At 35.1% G+C, this 16,951-nt stretch overlaps 1 protein-coding gene across 4 annotated transcripts; it reads right to left on the reverse strand.

Moving 5' to 3' along the window:
- Positions 1–10,528: 10,528 nt before the first annotated feature.
- Positions 10,529–16,548, reverse strand: LOC140816687 (uncharacterized). 4 transcript variants are annotated; one of them, XM_073176089.1, is made up of 7 exons: positions 15,742–16,548; positions 15,105–15,207; positions 14,926–14,991; positions 13,224–13,397; positions 13,034–13,130; positions 10,868–11,005; positions 10,529–10,765 (listed from the first exon to the last, which is right to left on the reverse strand). In XM_073176089.1, the coding sequence occupies exons 1-6, from the start codon at positions 16,319–16,321 to the stop codon at positions 10,880–10,882; spliced, it is 1,146 nt and encodes a 381-aa protein (XP_073032190.1). In that variant the 5' UTR covers positions 16,322–16,548; the 3' UTR covers positions 10,529–10,765; positions 10,868–10,879. The 4 variants fall into 4 exon arrangements, with proteins under 4 accessions (XP_073032190.1, XP_073032187.1, XP_073032189.1 ...); XM_073176086.1 differs by having other exon boundaries at positions 10,529–10,758; positions 10,864–11,005; XM_073176088.1 differs by having other exon boundaries at positions 10,529–10,762; positions 10,864–11,005.
- Positions 16,549–16,951: the final 403 nt, after the last annotated feature.

Here is a 16,951-nt window from a genome sequence, read left to right on the forward strand (position 1 = left end):
ATTTCTTATCTGAGATAGACTTAATTAGATTGATCATCTTTTCTTCTTCAGTCAAAGGTTTTGACACCACTCTGGTCTTTCCTTGTTGTTCTAGTTTCTGAATTATTTTTTGAATATCCTTTAATATTCCAACTCGTTGAGGTACAAAATATAGCATATTGCCATAATTTTTTATTGTCTTCTGAATTTCTCTAAGATCTAAAAAGAGCTTAGAGGAATCTGGAACTATCTGCAGAAACTTATTTGTTTGAATCATAAGTTTACCTGAGGGTGCTGGGGCGTCACTTTCTGCTTCTGATATCTAACAATAGTTAGATGCACTTGTTTATATTCCAAAATATTGGAATAATCCTTGTAAATTATTTTTCTCGAACCGAAATTCGGATTCATAATTTTTTTCGAAATTCTCCTCCTCAAACATTTTGTTTCTTAATAATAATAAATTATGTGTTTGAAATAAATCAACCTAAGGCTCTGATACCATTTTCGGATCAGTGCCCCAACTCAGAGCTCCACCTTTTGCATCAGGAGATGAGGGATCTAAGGATCAATCACAGGGTGACACTCCAAAAGGTACCTATCAGTTTGCTAACCTAAAACTCTTTATCAGAGCCTTAGGTTATCCTCTACGGAGAGTCGTTCTTCGTGTCAGATCACACGATAGAGGCTCGGAGCTTTTTATAAGCTCTGCTACAATTTTCAGATAGCGCGAGGATCAATTAAAATCAAATTGGGAATAAGGGTATTTTTGGCATTTTTATTATTATTTTCTCTTTCCATGTACCAAAACCCAAGTTCTTTTATAACATGTACTGATTTCTAATTTACCCATAAATTGATGTGTGAGCCTATGTTAATAGAAAGATGTTTCGACAACACACCGCTCAAGTTAATTAGTAGTATATATATATAATGTCGATTTTAATCATGTATCTATTGGGACAATAAAATTGGTCATGTAATTACATAATATAAGGCCCGAGATTTTGATTACCGTAATCTGAAATGATTTAGTGATAATTGATGTGATTATTGACGGAAAGGATTAGGCACGAAAAGACGGAAGAAAACACGAATTATGTGCGAGAGCAGAACACCCCGCGCATATGCGCGACGAGGAGCCGCACATATGCGCGACAGTGGCAGAAGACCTCGCGCATATGCGCGAGGAGTAGGCGCGCATATGCGCGAGCGGAAGCTTAATGCCATGTCCAGAGAACCTCGCGCATATGCGCGGAAGTGGGGCGCGCATATGCGCGAGCTACAGCATGCCGAGACAGTAGGTCTCGCGCATATGCGTGGTGTCAGTGCGCGCATATGCGCGAGCAGAGATAAGCTTAGGCACAGAGACATAATGTCTCGCACATATGCGCCGACGGTGGTCGCACATATGCGCCGACGGTGGTCGCGCATATGCGCGAGACGTGTTGAACAAAGGGGGAGCCACTTGCCTAGTACCATGCAATGTTATATATATATATATATATCAAACTTTAATACTCAGAAAACAAAAGGAGGAATCGAGGCTTCAGAGAATTTTTAAGATCTTAATATTAGATTTTGATTTGCGAGAAATCCGTCCGTCTGATTTTGAATCCGAGTAAAGCACCGAGTTTCTAGCGACGACAGCTACAACAGGACATTGGGTAATGGACAGATTGGAATTCGAGACTTCTACTTCATCAGACCGCGAAGAAAAAGGTATAAATTGATGTTGATGTAGGGATTGCACAACTCGAGTTTGATTTAACTTGAGTCTCCCAAAATCACATACTTTATTTTATTGCATTGTTATTTGCAATTGAATGAGATTGATATCTTTGATCTATTGAATTATGTATTAAGTCATAAGCGGATACGCCTCGTTGTAAATGAGTGATCTTGTGACAGTAGTGCCGGATAGTGATGGAATCGTCACTGGCACATTGCACATTGTCACAGGATAGGATATTGGTGAAAATGCCAAAGTCTGTGACGGATAGTTCAAGACACCGGATGTTTGGTCATATCGAAGTGGATAGAATTGGAGTTTCTTCTATTACTGATGTTCGATATGGAAAGGGCCAAAGTCCGTGAATAAGAACATACCACCACCCCGATCGGGAGTGTAGTTGGGTGTATGTTCTTATTCCGATCGGGATCCTAGATTAGGACAAGTCGATTCAGAGTCCATGAGTCACTGAGTGTGAGTCAGAGTTTGTGTTGATTCATGTGTCGGATTTGATACATGTTATATTCAGAGTTTACATTGATTTACGTTTCAGATTTGATACATGTTATGAATATCTATTTCATGCTTTTATAACTGTTTATATGAAATGCATGTATACATGATTTATACTGGGAATATAATTCTCACCGGAGTTATCCGGCTGTTGTCTTGTTTGTATGTGTGCTTGACAACAGGTGGGACAGGATCAGGATCAGGATCAGGAAGAGGATGAGAGAGTATAGATAGCGTGGAGATCCGGGCCCAGAAGCAGGATAGGATTCAGCACTGGATGTATAGATGTTGAACCTAGTTGCGATAGAAACATGTAGTACATGACTTGTACTTTTATATTCACATGTATATCAGATAGAATACTATTACGTTTCCGCATTCATAGTTAAAAAGGAAAAACAAATTAGTCCTACTTTTTTTAATTGTTATATTTGACATTAATGATGATTAAGACATGAATTAGTGTCCGGGTCCCCACAATAGGTGGTATCAGAGCAATAGGTCCAGAACTGTAGGTTTTTTAAACTGAGATAGAAGCTAGTGAGCGGGGTAGAATGAATTATCTTTCCTTGCATGTGAATGCTAGCATGTAATTTATTATAATGTTGAATTACATTGTATATGCTAATATTGTAGTATGTTTTTACTGTTTTTGAAACTACATGTTACCTAAATATTTGAGTTGATTTGGTAATGTGTATTATTTGAAATGAATCAGAACCCATTCTTGGTCAGATGTAAGCTGATCAGAAAGGGACTGGGACAGATTTATCTCATGTGATTGCTAACTCTTGTGGTAACCAGATATACCTCCTTGAAGAATTCCAGAACGATGTAGTACTTCGACTAATCAGATGGATGTGTCAGAAACTCTGATGGAAACACAGTTAAAGAGGTTTCAATCGTTTCAACCACCAATTCTGAAGGGTACTGAGACGCCAGTCGATTGTGAGAATTGGTTAGATGATATAGAAATGCTATTTGAATTTCTTTGTTTCACAGATGATTGTAGAGTTAAACTGATTGGGCACCAGTTACGGGAAGTCGCAAGGAGTTGGTGGCTGGTAACCAAAGAAGCCTTAGAACAACGTGGTCCAGTGATTACGTGGAAAATTTTTAAAGTTGAATTTTATCAAAGATTCTTCCCCGTATCATACAGACAGGATAAAGGTGCACAGTTTGCAAATCTGAGACAGGGACAGTTGAATGTTGATGAGTATTTGGCCCAGTTCTTTACTTTGCTACGTTTTGCCCCTCACGTGGCTAGGAACGATGAAGCTGTATTTGATCAGTTCATCCAGGGATTGAATCCGGATATACGTACACTGGTAAATGTGAAACGACCGAATAACCTTGTTGATACCTTGAACAGAGCTAAAAGAGCAGAAACAGTTCTGATGAGACAAAAGGAAGCTTCGTATGTTCTTCCCACACCGAGAACACAGCAACTGCTTCCTAGAATTGAGATTGGTAGCAGCAATAGTGGAAAGAAAGAACATTTGAGAGCTCGAAAGAAGCGGTTCAAGAAGTTAGGGAGCGGTTCATCTAGCTCCAGTGGTTCTAGCCCGAGTTATACCGGAATGTATTGTAGAACCTGTGGAGGAAGACATTCCACAGAGCAATGCCGAGGAGTATTTGGTAGTTGCAACGTCTGTCATTAGCCAGGACATTTTGCTAGAGTATGTCCACTGAGAGCTTCCCGACAATCTCAGGGAGCAGAACCATCTGGATCAGTGGTACCGTCTGATAGACAATCACCGGTTGTTCACTCTTTCCAACCGCCAACGACTTCTCAAGCACAACCAGGGCCAGGGCACACCTGATGAGGTCGTGGCAGGTACATATTTATTGTATGGTTATTTTGCATATGTATTGATGATACTAATGCATTCCATACGATGTTCTTAAATGAATTGCATTGATATATGCTTTGAGTATTGTGTTATTATATGCTGTAGTATTGATCTCTTTTCTGTTGGGGAGAGATTTTGTATCAATGACATCTGTTGGATTTTGTATGCTACAGTATGACAGATATGAGATTGAGTTAGATGATATAGTACTTGGTGTCAATTGATTCTGACCGCATTATTGATATTGATGTGTTGGCCAAGTACAGAGCTATCGCAGATTATTTACAGGAAATGGTAAGAGTCGGACCTGAAATGGCCGAAGAATGAACATGGTACATTAAGGATTCTGGATTTAGAATACCTTTGATATATGTTATATTCATAATTCGATGATTATCGAAAGGAATGGAGTGATTCTTATATAGTTAGTTGATTTACTAAGAAGTAGTGTATCATTGACTGATTTGCCAGTGACAGGAGAGTTGCTAAAGTCGTCTCAGATGAACTTCCGGGTTTGCCTTTAATCAGGAAGATTGATTTCAGTCTTGACTCGATATCAGGTATTGTTATTATTTCTAGAAGTTCGTGCCGAATGATACTGATTGAATTGAAATATTTGAAAGATCAGCTAGCAGATTTATTAACCGAGAGTTACATCTGATTGAGTGTTTCTCGTTAGGGATGTATCAGGTATAGTGGTGAGTTGATAAACTCTGTGTTCAGAATATTTTGATAATTTTCTGATTTATTTATCTATGATATTCTGGTATATTCGAAGATTATGACTGCTTTTGTTGAATATCTGAGTATTGTATTGAACATTCTGGGAACTGGAAAGTTGTATACAACAACTGTTGAAATGTGCATCTTGACTGAGACAGATTGTGTTCAGGGTTTGTTATATCTATAGATGATATATCTATTGATTCTAGCACAATTGAGACCGCGATCAGTTGGCCGAGATTGATATCAGTGACAGAAATTATAGTTGCATGAGTTTAGCAGGCTATTGTATCTTACTGTGTTCAAATCTGAATTGAGAATTGTTATATCTGGGAGCAGCATATGATAAAGATCGTATACAGTTGAGATTCAATACCGTCCAAGTCAAACCAGAGCTGATTTTGAGAGTAAAACAGTTCAGAAAGTTAATTAGAATGGGCAGAACTTGATATCAGTAGTCAGAGCAGAGTATCGATCCGAATATCAGACGAGATCAGATGTGGCAGAATTTGTACTGAAATGTCTGAATTGCCTACATATAAAGACAAAAAGAAAGAAACCAGGAGACTAGTTACATAATTTATCGATTCCTGAATGGAAATAGGATTACATTTCCAGGGATATCGTGATGAAGCTACTGCATTTCTCTCGGGATTGAGCATTGATTGAGTTAGGAATGACAGACTGACATAGTCTTCGAGTGCTAGCTCGTACATAAAGACGTACAGATATGATTATACTACTGAGATTTCTATCAGAAAAATGATCAGATGATACAGAGTATCAAGAGTTGATTTTATCAGACCGTGATTTTGGTTGACTATACAAGTTTGGTAGAGTGTACAGCAAGAGTAGGTACAAAATTATATATGATTATTGCATATCATTCATCGACTGACGGATAGTCAGCGTGGATTATCCGGATTTTGGAGAATATTCTTAGAGTTGTACTTGATTTTAGCACTAGTTGGCATGATTTATGTCATGTCATGAGTTTTCGTACAACAACCGCTATCAGACGAGTATCAAAATGGCATCATTTAAAACGTTGTACGGTAAGAAATGCATATTCCCTCTTTATTGAAATGATATCCCTGAGGTTCCTGAGATTGGACCTGATATGATCAGAGATATGAGCGAAGAAGTGGAGTTGAGTCAGAAAAGAATGAAGACAGCTCTGAATAGACAGATTAAATATGCCAACGCCAGATGATAAACGTCGGTATTTGATATAAGAGATTGAATATTAAGTTGATTTAGCCTGAACAGACTTGATGGCAGATGACGATGTGGATTTTTTTATGAGCTGTTGCTTGGTATATACGGATGTTGTATAGCCAGTATTTTGAGACTGATGTTATCAGGGTTACTTTGAGTTATACTATGATATTATATTTCTTTAAGTATTACTCCAGAATGGAATCAGAGTCAATAGAATAAAGATAGTTCAGAATGAAGACTATTCCGTTGTTGAAAGTTCAAAGGAATGGTTAGGGCATCAAGGAAGCTATTTAGAAGACAGAATCTGAAATGAAATAAATATTCTAGAATTGTTTCATTGAGGTAAGTTTTCTACTTAACTCCTGTATATACCTTTTTCTTGTATCTGATCCGGTATCTGATATAATTACTTGTGATATACGAGTTGGTTGCTTGTGATTTCGGGGACGAAATCATATCTTAGGGCGGGGAGAAATGTAAGGCTCAAGATTTTGATTACCGTAATCTGAAATGATTTAATGATAATTGATGTGATTATAGACGGAAAGGATTAGGCTCGAAAAAACGGAAAAAAACACGAATTATGTGCGAGGGCAGAACACCCCGCGCATATGCGCGACGAGGAGCTGCACATATGCGCGACAGTGGAAAAATATCTCGCGCATATGCGCGAGGAGTAGGCGCGCATATGCGCGAGCTGTGCGGAAGCTTAATGCCATGTCCAGAGAACCTCGCGCATATGCGCGGAAGTGGGGCGCGCATATGCGCGATGGCTACAACAGTACATTGGGTAATGGACATATTGGAATTTGAGACTTCGACTTCGTCAGACCGCGAAGACAAAGGTATAAATTGATGTTGATGTGGGATTGCACAACTCGAGTTTGATTTAATTTGAGTCTCCCAAAATCACATACTTTATTTTATTTCATTGTTATTTGTAATTGAATGAGATTGATATCTTTGATCTATTGAATTATGTATTGAGTCATAAGTGGATACGCCTAGTTGTAAATGAGTGATCTTGTGACAGTAGTGCCGGATAGTGATGGAATCGTCACTGGCACATTGCACATTGTCACAGGATAGGATATTGGTGAAAATGCCAAAGTCTGTGACGGATATGTCAAGACACCGGATGTTTGGTCATATCGAAGTGGATATAATTGGAGTTTCTTCTATTACTGATGTTCGATATGGAAACGGCCAAAATCCATGAATAAGAACATACCACCACCCCGATCGGAAGTGTAGATGGGTGTATGTTCTTATTCCGATTGGGATCCTTAGATTAGGACAAGTCAAGTCAGAGTCCATGAGTCACTGAGTGTGAGTCAAAGTTTGTGTTGATTCATGTGTCGGATTTGATACATGTTATATTCAGAGTTTACATTGATTTACGTTTCAGATTTGATACGTGTTATAAATATCTATTTCATGCTTTTACAACTGTTTATATGAAATGCGTGTATACATGATTTATACTGGGAATATAATTCTCACCGGAGTTATCTGGCTGTTGTCTTGTTTGTATGTGTGTTTGACAACAGGTAAGATAGGATCAGGATCAGGAAGAGGATGAGAGAGTATAGATAGCGTGGAGATCCGGGCCCAGAAGCAGGATAGGATTCAGCACTGGATGTATAGATGTTTAACATAGTTGCGATAGAAACATGTAGTACATGACTTGTACTTTTATATTCGCATGTATATCAGATAGAATATTATTATGTTTCCGCATTCATAGTTAAAATGAAAAAAAAATTAGTCCCACTTTTCTTAATTGTTATATTTGACATTAATGATGATTAAGACATGAATTAGCGTTCGGGTCCCCACACATTATTTTGGAAAAATGATGAAAATTGATCACCAAAACATAGTTGTATGATTATGATTGATTCAATGAAATGTACATGACAAAAAAATGTCACGTATTAATACATACAAGAATAAAATTGATATTTTGTCTATGTAATACCAGCTGTATATATACATTGCTTGCTTGTACAATTGATTTTTTTTACTAATATTATTATTAGAGTTAAGTTAGTAATTAGACTGCGAACAAATTAAATTGAAAATATTTGTAATTATCCGGTTATAATTTGTGAAAGACAAAAATTTGTGTGAGACTGTCTCACGGGTCGTATTTGTGAGACAGATCTCTTATTTGGATTATCCATGAAAAAGTAATATTTTTTATACTAAGATTATTACTTTTTATTGTGAATATAGCTAGGGTTGACCCGTCTCACAAATTAGGATCTGTGAGACGGTCTCACATATGACCTACTCTTTAAAATTGTTATGTGGATGATATACTAATTTTTTCTAAAAAAATGATTAAATTACAAAAATATTTATAATTTATTTAGATGGGTAGTAAATTTTTGAATTTTTGTATAATAATTAAGCAATTATATTAAATATACGTGTGTAATTTGTTTATGAGATGAGTATAATATTTTGATTTGAAAAATAATAATTTATTCGAGATAAGAGTAATATTTAAATTTAGAAAACAGTTATATCAAAAGATCAAGTTAGTTAGGAGTATTTTATTTTTTAACTTCATGAAAAAGTAATATTTTTTATACTAAGATTATTACTTTTTATTGTGAATATAGGTAAGGTTGACCCGTCTCACAGATTAGGATCCGTGAGACGGTCTCACATATGACCTACTCTTTATAAAATTGTTATGTGGATGATATACTATTTTTTTCTAAAAAAATGATTAAATTACAAAAATATTAATAATTTGTTTAGATGGGTAGTAAATTTTTGAATTTTTGTATAATAATTAAGCAATTATATTAAATATACGCGTGTAATTTGTTTATGAGATGAGTATAATATTTTGATTTGAAAAATAATAATTTATTCGGGATAAGAGTAATATTTAAATTTAGAAAACAGTTATATCAAAAGATCAAGTTAGTTAGGAGTATTTTATTTTTTAACTTCATGAAAAAGTAATATTTTTTATACTAAGATTATTACTTTTTATTGTGAATATAGGTAGGGTTGACCCGTCTCACAGATTAGGATCCGTGAGACGGTCTCACATATGACCTACTCTTTGTAAAATTGTTATGTGGATGATATACTATTTTTTTCTAAAAAAATGATTAAATTACAAAAATATTAATAATTTGTTTAGATGGGTAGTAAATTTTTGAATTTTTGTATAATAATTAAGCAATTATATTAATATACGTGTGTAATTTGTTTATTAGATGAGTATAATATTTTGATTTGAAAAATAATAACTTATTCAGGATAAGAGTAATATTTAAATTTAGAAAACAGTTATATCAAAATATCAAGTTAGTTAGGAGTATTTTATTTTTTAACTTCATGAAAAAGTAATATTTTTTATACTAAGATTATTACTTTTTATTGTGAATATAGGTAGGGTTGACCCGTCTCACAGATTAGGATCCGTGAGACGGTCTCATATATGACCTACTCTTTGTAAAATTGTTATGTGGATGATATACTATTTTTTTTCTAAAAAAATGATTAAATTACAAAAATATTAATAATTTGTTTAGATGGGTAGTAAATTTTTGAATTTTTGTATAATAATTAAGCAATTATATTAAATATACGTGTGTAATTTGTTTATGAGATGAGTATAATATTTTGATTTGAAAAATAATAATTTATTCGGGATAAGAGTAATATTTAAATTTAGAAAACAGTTATATCAAAAGATCAAATTAGTTAGGAGTATTTTATTTTTTAACTTCAATCAACTCTTTTTTTTTTCTTTTTTTCTTTTTTGAGAAAATGACATTCGCAAGTGTAATAGAGTTTTTTTAAGAAATGACATCCTCAATTACACTTGAAGAGGTCATTTCCTACTCTTTTTCTTAAAAAAAAAAAAAAGTTGACCGAAGTTATTTAACAAATTTTCCTGTTAGTTAGTAGGAATAAAAACGAATGTCAGTTTTGTTATACGAAAGGTTAGAAATTTAAATAACCTTTCCAAGAATCAACAAATTTGTAGGTCGGAGTGGAAAATGATACCAAACATTCTGGATGCCAAATTTAACGATATGCCTTAAATTTCAATACCGTACGATACGAACTTGTTGGTATCTCTATGACATTTAAAAAATATTGATATTCAAAATACAAAAAAAAAACAGATATTTTAAAATTATATAATGTCAATTTCGATATGACATGACATTCAAAAAATTCAATAATTCAACATGACATTAAAAAAATTCGGTTTTCAAATTGAATTACACCAATTTTTTTCAATTTCGGTATATATACAATATTATACATACAACGTACCGAAATTTCGATATACTGATTTTTTTTTTGGTAAAAACGATCTGAAATTTATGTTGTACCGAAATATTTGATATTCTTTTAAAACTAGGTTTAAATCTAGGTATATGTACTGAACCAGGCCTTGGGGCTCACTTGCCAAAATGTCTAGCATTTGATTTCAAAATTTAAAATATTATCAAAGAAAAAGACACTATAAAAATATAATATGAACTATTATCTATTGAATATTAGTCTATCTTTTCACTCTACTAAATTATAATTTAAAGAAAAATTATCCAAATTTGAGGCCACAATTGCCATAATAGAAAATAAAGGAAAAATAAAGGGAAAAGTATTTATTTAATAAAATAAAATGTAATGAAGGTAAACTGTCTGCACTTGTTGTCTTGTCCTTAACCGGGTGAAGTGCCGAACGCCTATAATCTGTCTGCTGCAACGGACGGACAGAACAAAAGTAAGCCAAATATGTAAGGAACACATTTTCAGCTATCAAACCAAAAAACTTAAATCATTCGCAGGCTTCTTCACCTGCCTGTTGTGAATGTTAGCGAAATTCGTCGTGGTAATCATAATCGCTATCTTCATCATCGTGGAACACGGCACTGTAGAAAACATATGGGCTGTCGATCATCTCGGTCAACGTCAGACGCCCATCCTTGTCTGCATCAGCCTGCAAAATTAGCATTGAATCTTCAACATTGTTAAGACCACGAATACTTTTCACGGGCATCCATCAACAAACACAATTTTGATACCAGAGCAGCATTTTTGGAATGCAGTTTAAAGTCTGATATATAAATACCATATTTGAATAGGTTAATCTGTATTCGTGAAATTCACTACTTAATATGGACAGGTGACGGGGCAAGCACAATAGCCCAATAGCAACGGAAGACCTATGTTCACGAATCTTATCGATCTCCTCGAAACAATCACTAATAAAAACTCCTTTTGGCCAACTCCATGCTTCAAGGCTGTCAAACATATTCCACACTCCAACATTCTGGCCAAAACTTAGGGAGAAGGATGATCGACATACTGCCAGTTGCGTTCCAAAGAATGAAAAGATACAAGACACTGTGTGTAGCCAGTTTTTAGCAAAGTTTGAGTCTTTCTAACTTGGGGAGAAATTACAGAGAGCAATGGGATAGGATGAACCTTATGCGGGAGGATGTTTTAAAAAATCGGAGCTGATATGTTGAAAACCAAACTCCATTTGAGGACAGGATTGAATTCGATAGTGATCAATATGAAAGCTACATGGCCACAATTCGATATTATTGTACTGTGAAGTGTTCTCGGCAATAATTTCAAGAGGCCAAGCTTATTTTCGTTGGTTGTTTCATGGGAAAATATGAGCTTTATAATGTATTGTTTGCTAGGTCAAATGAGCAAGACTTGGATTGCTAAATTATTGCCCAAAAAAGGAAGAATATTTTGGATGACATAACAAACAAAGAGAAAAAAGTCCAGAAATTATCATTAAATTCCGATAAAATTACACGAGATAACATCAGTGCATAAATTAAAGGTACTAAGATTATGACATTAAATAATTTAACGACTCACATCTTCAAGATAATTTATGCGAAGCACTAAATTAATCAAAATATTTTTACAGAAAAAACTTAGAAAACCATGTCTAAAGTTAGTTAACTAGAAGATTCTTAAGTAAACAGATCAAGGACTATTTTAGGCAGTGAAATATATTTTCCAATAAGTCTTCATTTTAATCCGAGGAGAAAGCAAATATGACTAGTTATTGAAAAATTGATCGTTTGAGCATGCATCTGGATTCACATGAGTTGAGGAATGACAAATGGGAGAAGAATGTGGCCAGGAAGATTGACGATAAATAACCTTTTAGGTAGTGAAACAAGGGGTAGGTGGAGAAGGGGCTGCACAGGATTTTAGCAGAGCTTTAAGTTGTTTCCGTCCCATTCCATTTTAAACATTACTTATTTCCTTCATGTGAACATTTTGATACAGCCATCACTTTCAAAGACTAATAAATCCCATCTAAAGTAGCCAATTACACCATCTCATATATGTCATGATTGTAAAAAATTTACTCACGTGCATTCTCCTCTCCACCCTAAAGTACTCAAACTTGTAGAGCCTGTCGGCAATTTTATTTCAATCAGTAAAATACTTTTGATTGAAATAATTAACTCTGCCACTTCATGTTCCCTTTCTATTCCATCAAGGTCAAAGTCTCAAATACTACCAAGAGAAAGCTCTAATTCAAGTTGGAACTCAACCGCTTTATCTTTATTAGTTTAATACAATGATTATTCGTAGTCATAAAGCTACCCTCAAAACACTCCACCAAGAATCTGGAAAATTTAGAGCCAGCTATGAGAGTCACCGATCATTTCAAAAAATACAATATATTAAACGACCAGACCAGAAACAACAAAGACTGTGATTTTTGTCTCATACCACAAATCCACAAAGGACTATCGACCTCAACTATGTTCAAAGTGTATCTGCCATCATTACAGCATATGTTTATTAGCATCTACGTATTTACATGATTATCTATTTCACCAATGTACTTCCCAGTATCACCTCATAAGAGCTCTGAGCATCGTAACATACACCCTCATTGTCAATATGCCTTAAACATTTTTTCACGAATTGAACTCGTTAAACATAAAATAGTAAAACATGTGAGGTGTCCCAGTGAAACAAATACCTGCTGCATTATGTACTCAGACTGCTGTTTAGCATAGTAATGTTCTGATGGGTGAAGCTTTCCAATAAGAGGTAGCAATTCTACATCAGATAAGTATCTAGGTATGAATAACATTTGGGTTAGTTTCATAGTTGTACAAGCATTTAACATGATCAGTCAATCAATTCAAAGAGAGATGGCAGTACATTACCCATCACCATCTTTGTCAAGCTCAGAAAACAATTTTTTAGCAGGGGACTCGTTTGAATCATCAGAGACATGAGAAGAATTATGGCCCTCTTCATCATAATTTCTAACCAAGTCAAAGAGTCCATGGAAAAACTCTTTGAAGTTCACTTTGCCATCTTTGTCACTATCTCGTTCCCTAAAATGGAAAATAATGGAGAGTGTACAAGTTAAAGAGCAGTTAGCAGATCAAAATAAGTTCATCAGACAAGTACACGCCGATAATTACCAAAAAGGCATTGTCTGATGATGATAGAATGGAACAGCTTTTGCGATGGTTAAATATTTTGCATTGTTGACAATCATAAAATAATCTCTTCCAATAGTTTCATTTCCTAAATTTGGTAGGAGGAAAATTTTCTGGCTAAATTTGACTCCTGTATAAGTAACGGAAATAAAAAGCTCATAAACTGATATATCAAGACATAAGTAGAGACATCTCTCGAACTTCCAAGTTCAAATACAATTACCTCATTAAGACAATCCAAAAATAAACGTGAACCATGAAATTCAGTCAGTCTAGAGCAGTTTCAAAGAGCAAATCCTTCTTAAACTTGTGAACATAATTTTTACGTTTAGTGACCCGCTTAGTGATTAAATAATCACAATCTATTAGCTAGCTAATGTACTGCAATAATGTCAAGTTGAGAATCTAAAGAACTCCAAGTATCAAGTAATTTCTGTTAAGCTTGGTTAAAGAGATGCAGATAGCAAGTGACTCTAACACTGATCACATAAACAAGAATTGGACTAACACCGCTTCAATTTATGCAGAAGTAAATGGAGAGAATATACCATACCAGTAAGCCATGTTACATAACACACACTACATAAAAATGGTTAAAAACGTTCTGAGTTAAGACATGGAAAATATTGATTAATGATGATTGATAAAGAGTTTATAGTTCTGATCAGATAGAAGCAAATAGCAAAATAATGTATTGTGTGAATGCAAATGATAAACAGGAGAAGAGAAGGAATTTCATCATAGATTTCAATCATGAGAACAGAAACAGCAAAACTAAAGTTTAGTAACAGATAAACACCTCCATGAAACACCTCCATGATTTAATATAAGTGGACTTTGTAGATCAACAAATGCTAGAATACAAGAAAACCCAAAAACTTATGCAAACTTATGCTCATTGAAAGCAAACAAATAAAGGACGCAGAGGTAAAACTAGAGGCCCGGAGTAAGATATCAATTGTGATATTTGGCAGTAATACCCAGGAACAAGTAACCAAGACAAGGCAGTTCATATTAAGAGAGTAATCATTCCACCGACGCGAGCTCAGAACCTCCTGCTCAGAGACCTTTTAGAATATCACTAGACACTAGACATAAAAGTTCGAGTTAATAAGAAGTGGGCCAATGGTTTTCTATTCAAACAACATGTTACTTTTAGATAACAATTTACATTATTGACATCTTCGGGCTATAAGCAAGATCCTTCTTGGGCCATGAAGCAAGCGGGATTGACAATAGATTGATACAACAACGAGGAAACTTAAAGAAATATTTGACCTAGTAGTCCATACAGTCTTTTAGAAAATGAATGGTCAAGCACCGGGTATGCTACTATATAGGCATAGTATATACAAAAAAGAACCACAACAAGATAATGAACACGAATAGAAGTTAGCTAAATGTTAAAATAATATAGCACCTTATCTCCTCTCTGCACAACCACTGAAGCAACTTGGGATTCTTGGTGTCAGCTGGATGAAGAAAGCTATAATCAAACAAACAATAGAATTAGTCCATGAAGAAACCTTAATATGCAGAGGCAAGAAAGGCAAATCATTTAAATTTCCTATAGACAATTTCTAGAAAACTGAAACATACTCATTAAACTCTGTGATATTCAGAAGACCATCTCCATCTGCATCAGATGCATTAAAATGGTCCTCTTTCCACCATCCCATATCATATCCAAATGAATCATTACCTGAAGCAATACAAAGGAATGAAATTATAAACCACATTACCTAAAAAAAGGCACATGAAATTATAGTGAAGATCTATTAACTTGCTTATTCTCACTCATTGCGAGCTAACCTACAACAAAGAACCTTTAATTTGCCCTGCATGCCTAATACAGATTCTCATACCAAGGACACAAGCAAACCCCCATCAAACACATTAGGAAACAGACTGGATATGTTTTGTATAATAAGAATGCTTCAAAGTAGCTTAGCAGCATTGGAACTCTTAAGTTTTAAATCCACTTCATTAGATACGCTCATAAATCAGTAAGATATAAAAAAAATAAAGTGAAACGATTAACTTTCTCTGACATCTAGGATCTTGAAATCCTTAAAAGATCCATGGCTTTGAAATGCCAGCACCGTTCAAATATTCAAGAAAAGCAACAATTTTGTAAGAAACTTTGAGATGAATTATGAATCTAATATCAACCAAAGGGAATTCATGATCATAATAGAAACCCTTCAATCTAAATGCCAAAAATAATAGCATTCACCAGAGGTCTTGACCCAGTTGGGTGGCTCGTACTCAGCAAAAGACACAAAACCATCTTTATTTTTGTCATGAGTTTCAATCTCCCTCTGTGTTCGATGCAGAACCTCTTTCATACTCTGATGCAGGTTCCACTGAGTCAACTCTCTTTCGGTGACATACTCGTCAACAGGGTCGACATCAATCTTGGGGAACAGGAGCACCAGCCTATTAGTGACATTGAAGCGTTCCTCATCATTCACATAATCCTCGGCATCCATGAAATCCTCCCACTCCGGCTGAGGCTCGTGACTCATCGCCGACTGGGTATGCGATTCGGTGTGGTGGGTTTGAAAGTAATGATGCTCCCATTCCTTGTCCTCCCTCTTCCTCTCGATTTCAGCAACAAGTGGGTCAAAGGCAGCAGCCCGGTCGTGATGGTGGTGCGGGTCGACAGGTGGATTGAAGGTGAAGTTGGAACGTACTTTGAGGCGGCGATGACGGTGGCGTTGGCCGTGAGAGCTACTGTTGTTGGAGGAGCGAGAGATGAGAAACAGTAGAAGTATCCCAACAGCAATGTAGATTATCACTGATGCCTTTCCCATTTATTACACATCAAAATTCGAAAGAAAAAAAAAAGAAAGAAAAGCCACAGAAATCGATACAAAAAGTCCGTATGAATGAATTCACAATGCGGACTGGATTCAATGAACTCCTGCTTCGATCCCTTTATTCGCAGAAAACACGAAAAAAACTTTGAAGATGGCAGATCTAATGTAGTTGGACTCTTCGCGAGGAATTAAAGTGGAAAACGAAGAATGAATAATATGCGTCTATATATATTCACCTTCATTTTATTCCTTAAACTCCAATAATTATAGCCATTGAATTAATTCCACGGTCACGTGTGTATCTTGAATATTTACACTGTACATTGCAAGATTTCTTGAATATGTGTTCAAAATATGATGATTAAAGGTTAGAAGAAATTAACTTGTTGGGGGATTATATTTAAAGACATTTGAAGATATGAAACATTTTTTTAAAAAATATGGCTGATAGAATTATGATTAGGTCTACGGTTTCACGAATCTTTATTTGTGAGATGGGTCAACACAACTGATATTCACAATAAAAGGTAATACTCTTAGCATAGAAAGTAATATTTTTTCGTGGATGACTCAAATAAGAAATCTGTTTCACAAAATACTATCTGTGAGACCACCTCACTCAAA

Source organism: Primulina eburnea, chromosome 16 (assembly GCF_022965805.1).
Source record: "Primulina eburnea isolate SZY01 chromosome 16, ASM2296580v1, whole genome shotgun sequence".
In the NCBI taxonomy this organism is placed as follows: Eukaryota; Viridiplantae; Streptophyta; class Magnoliopsida; order Lamiales; family Gesneriaceae; genus Primulina; species Primulina eburnea.

Excerpts from the sequence above, each read along its gene's own strand:
- LOC140816687 (XM_073176089.1), bottom strand. The coding sequence starts at position 16,321 with ATGGGAAAGGCATCAGTGATAATCTACATTGCTGTTGGGATACTTCTA. Across the intron at positions 14,992-15,104 it reads AATATCACAGAGTTTAATGA|CTTTCTTCATCCAGCTGACA; the intron begins GTATGTTTCAGT and ends GTTTGATTATAG. Across the intron at positions 13,398-14,925 it reads TTGTGCAGAGAGGAGATAAG|GGAACGAGATAGTGACAAAG; the intron begins GTGCTATATTAT and ends TTTCCATTTTAG.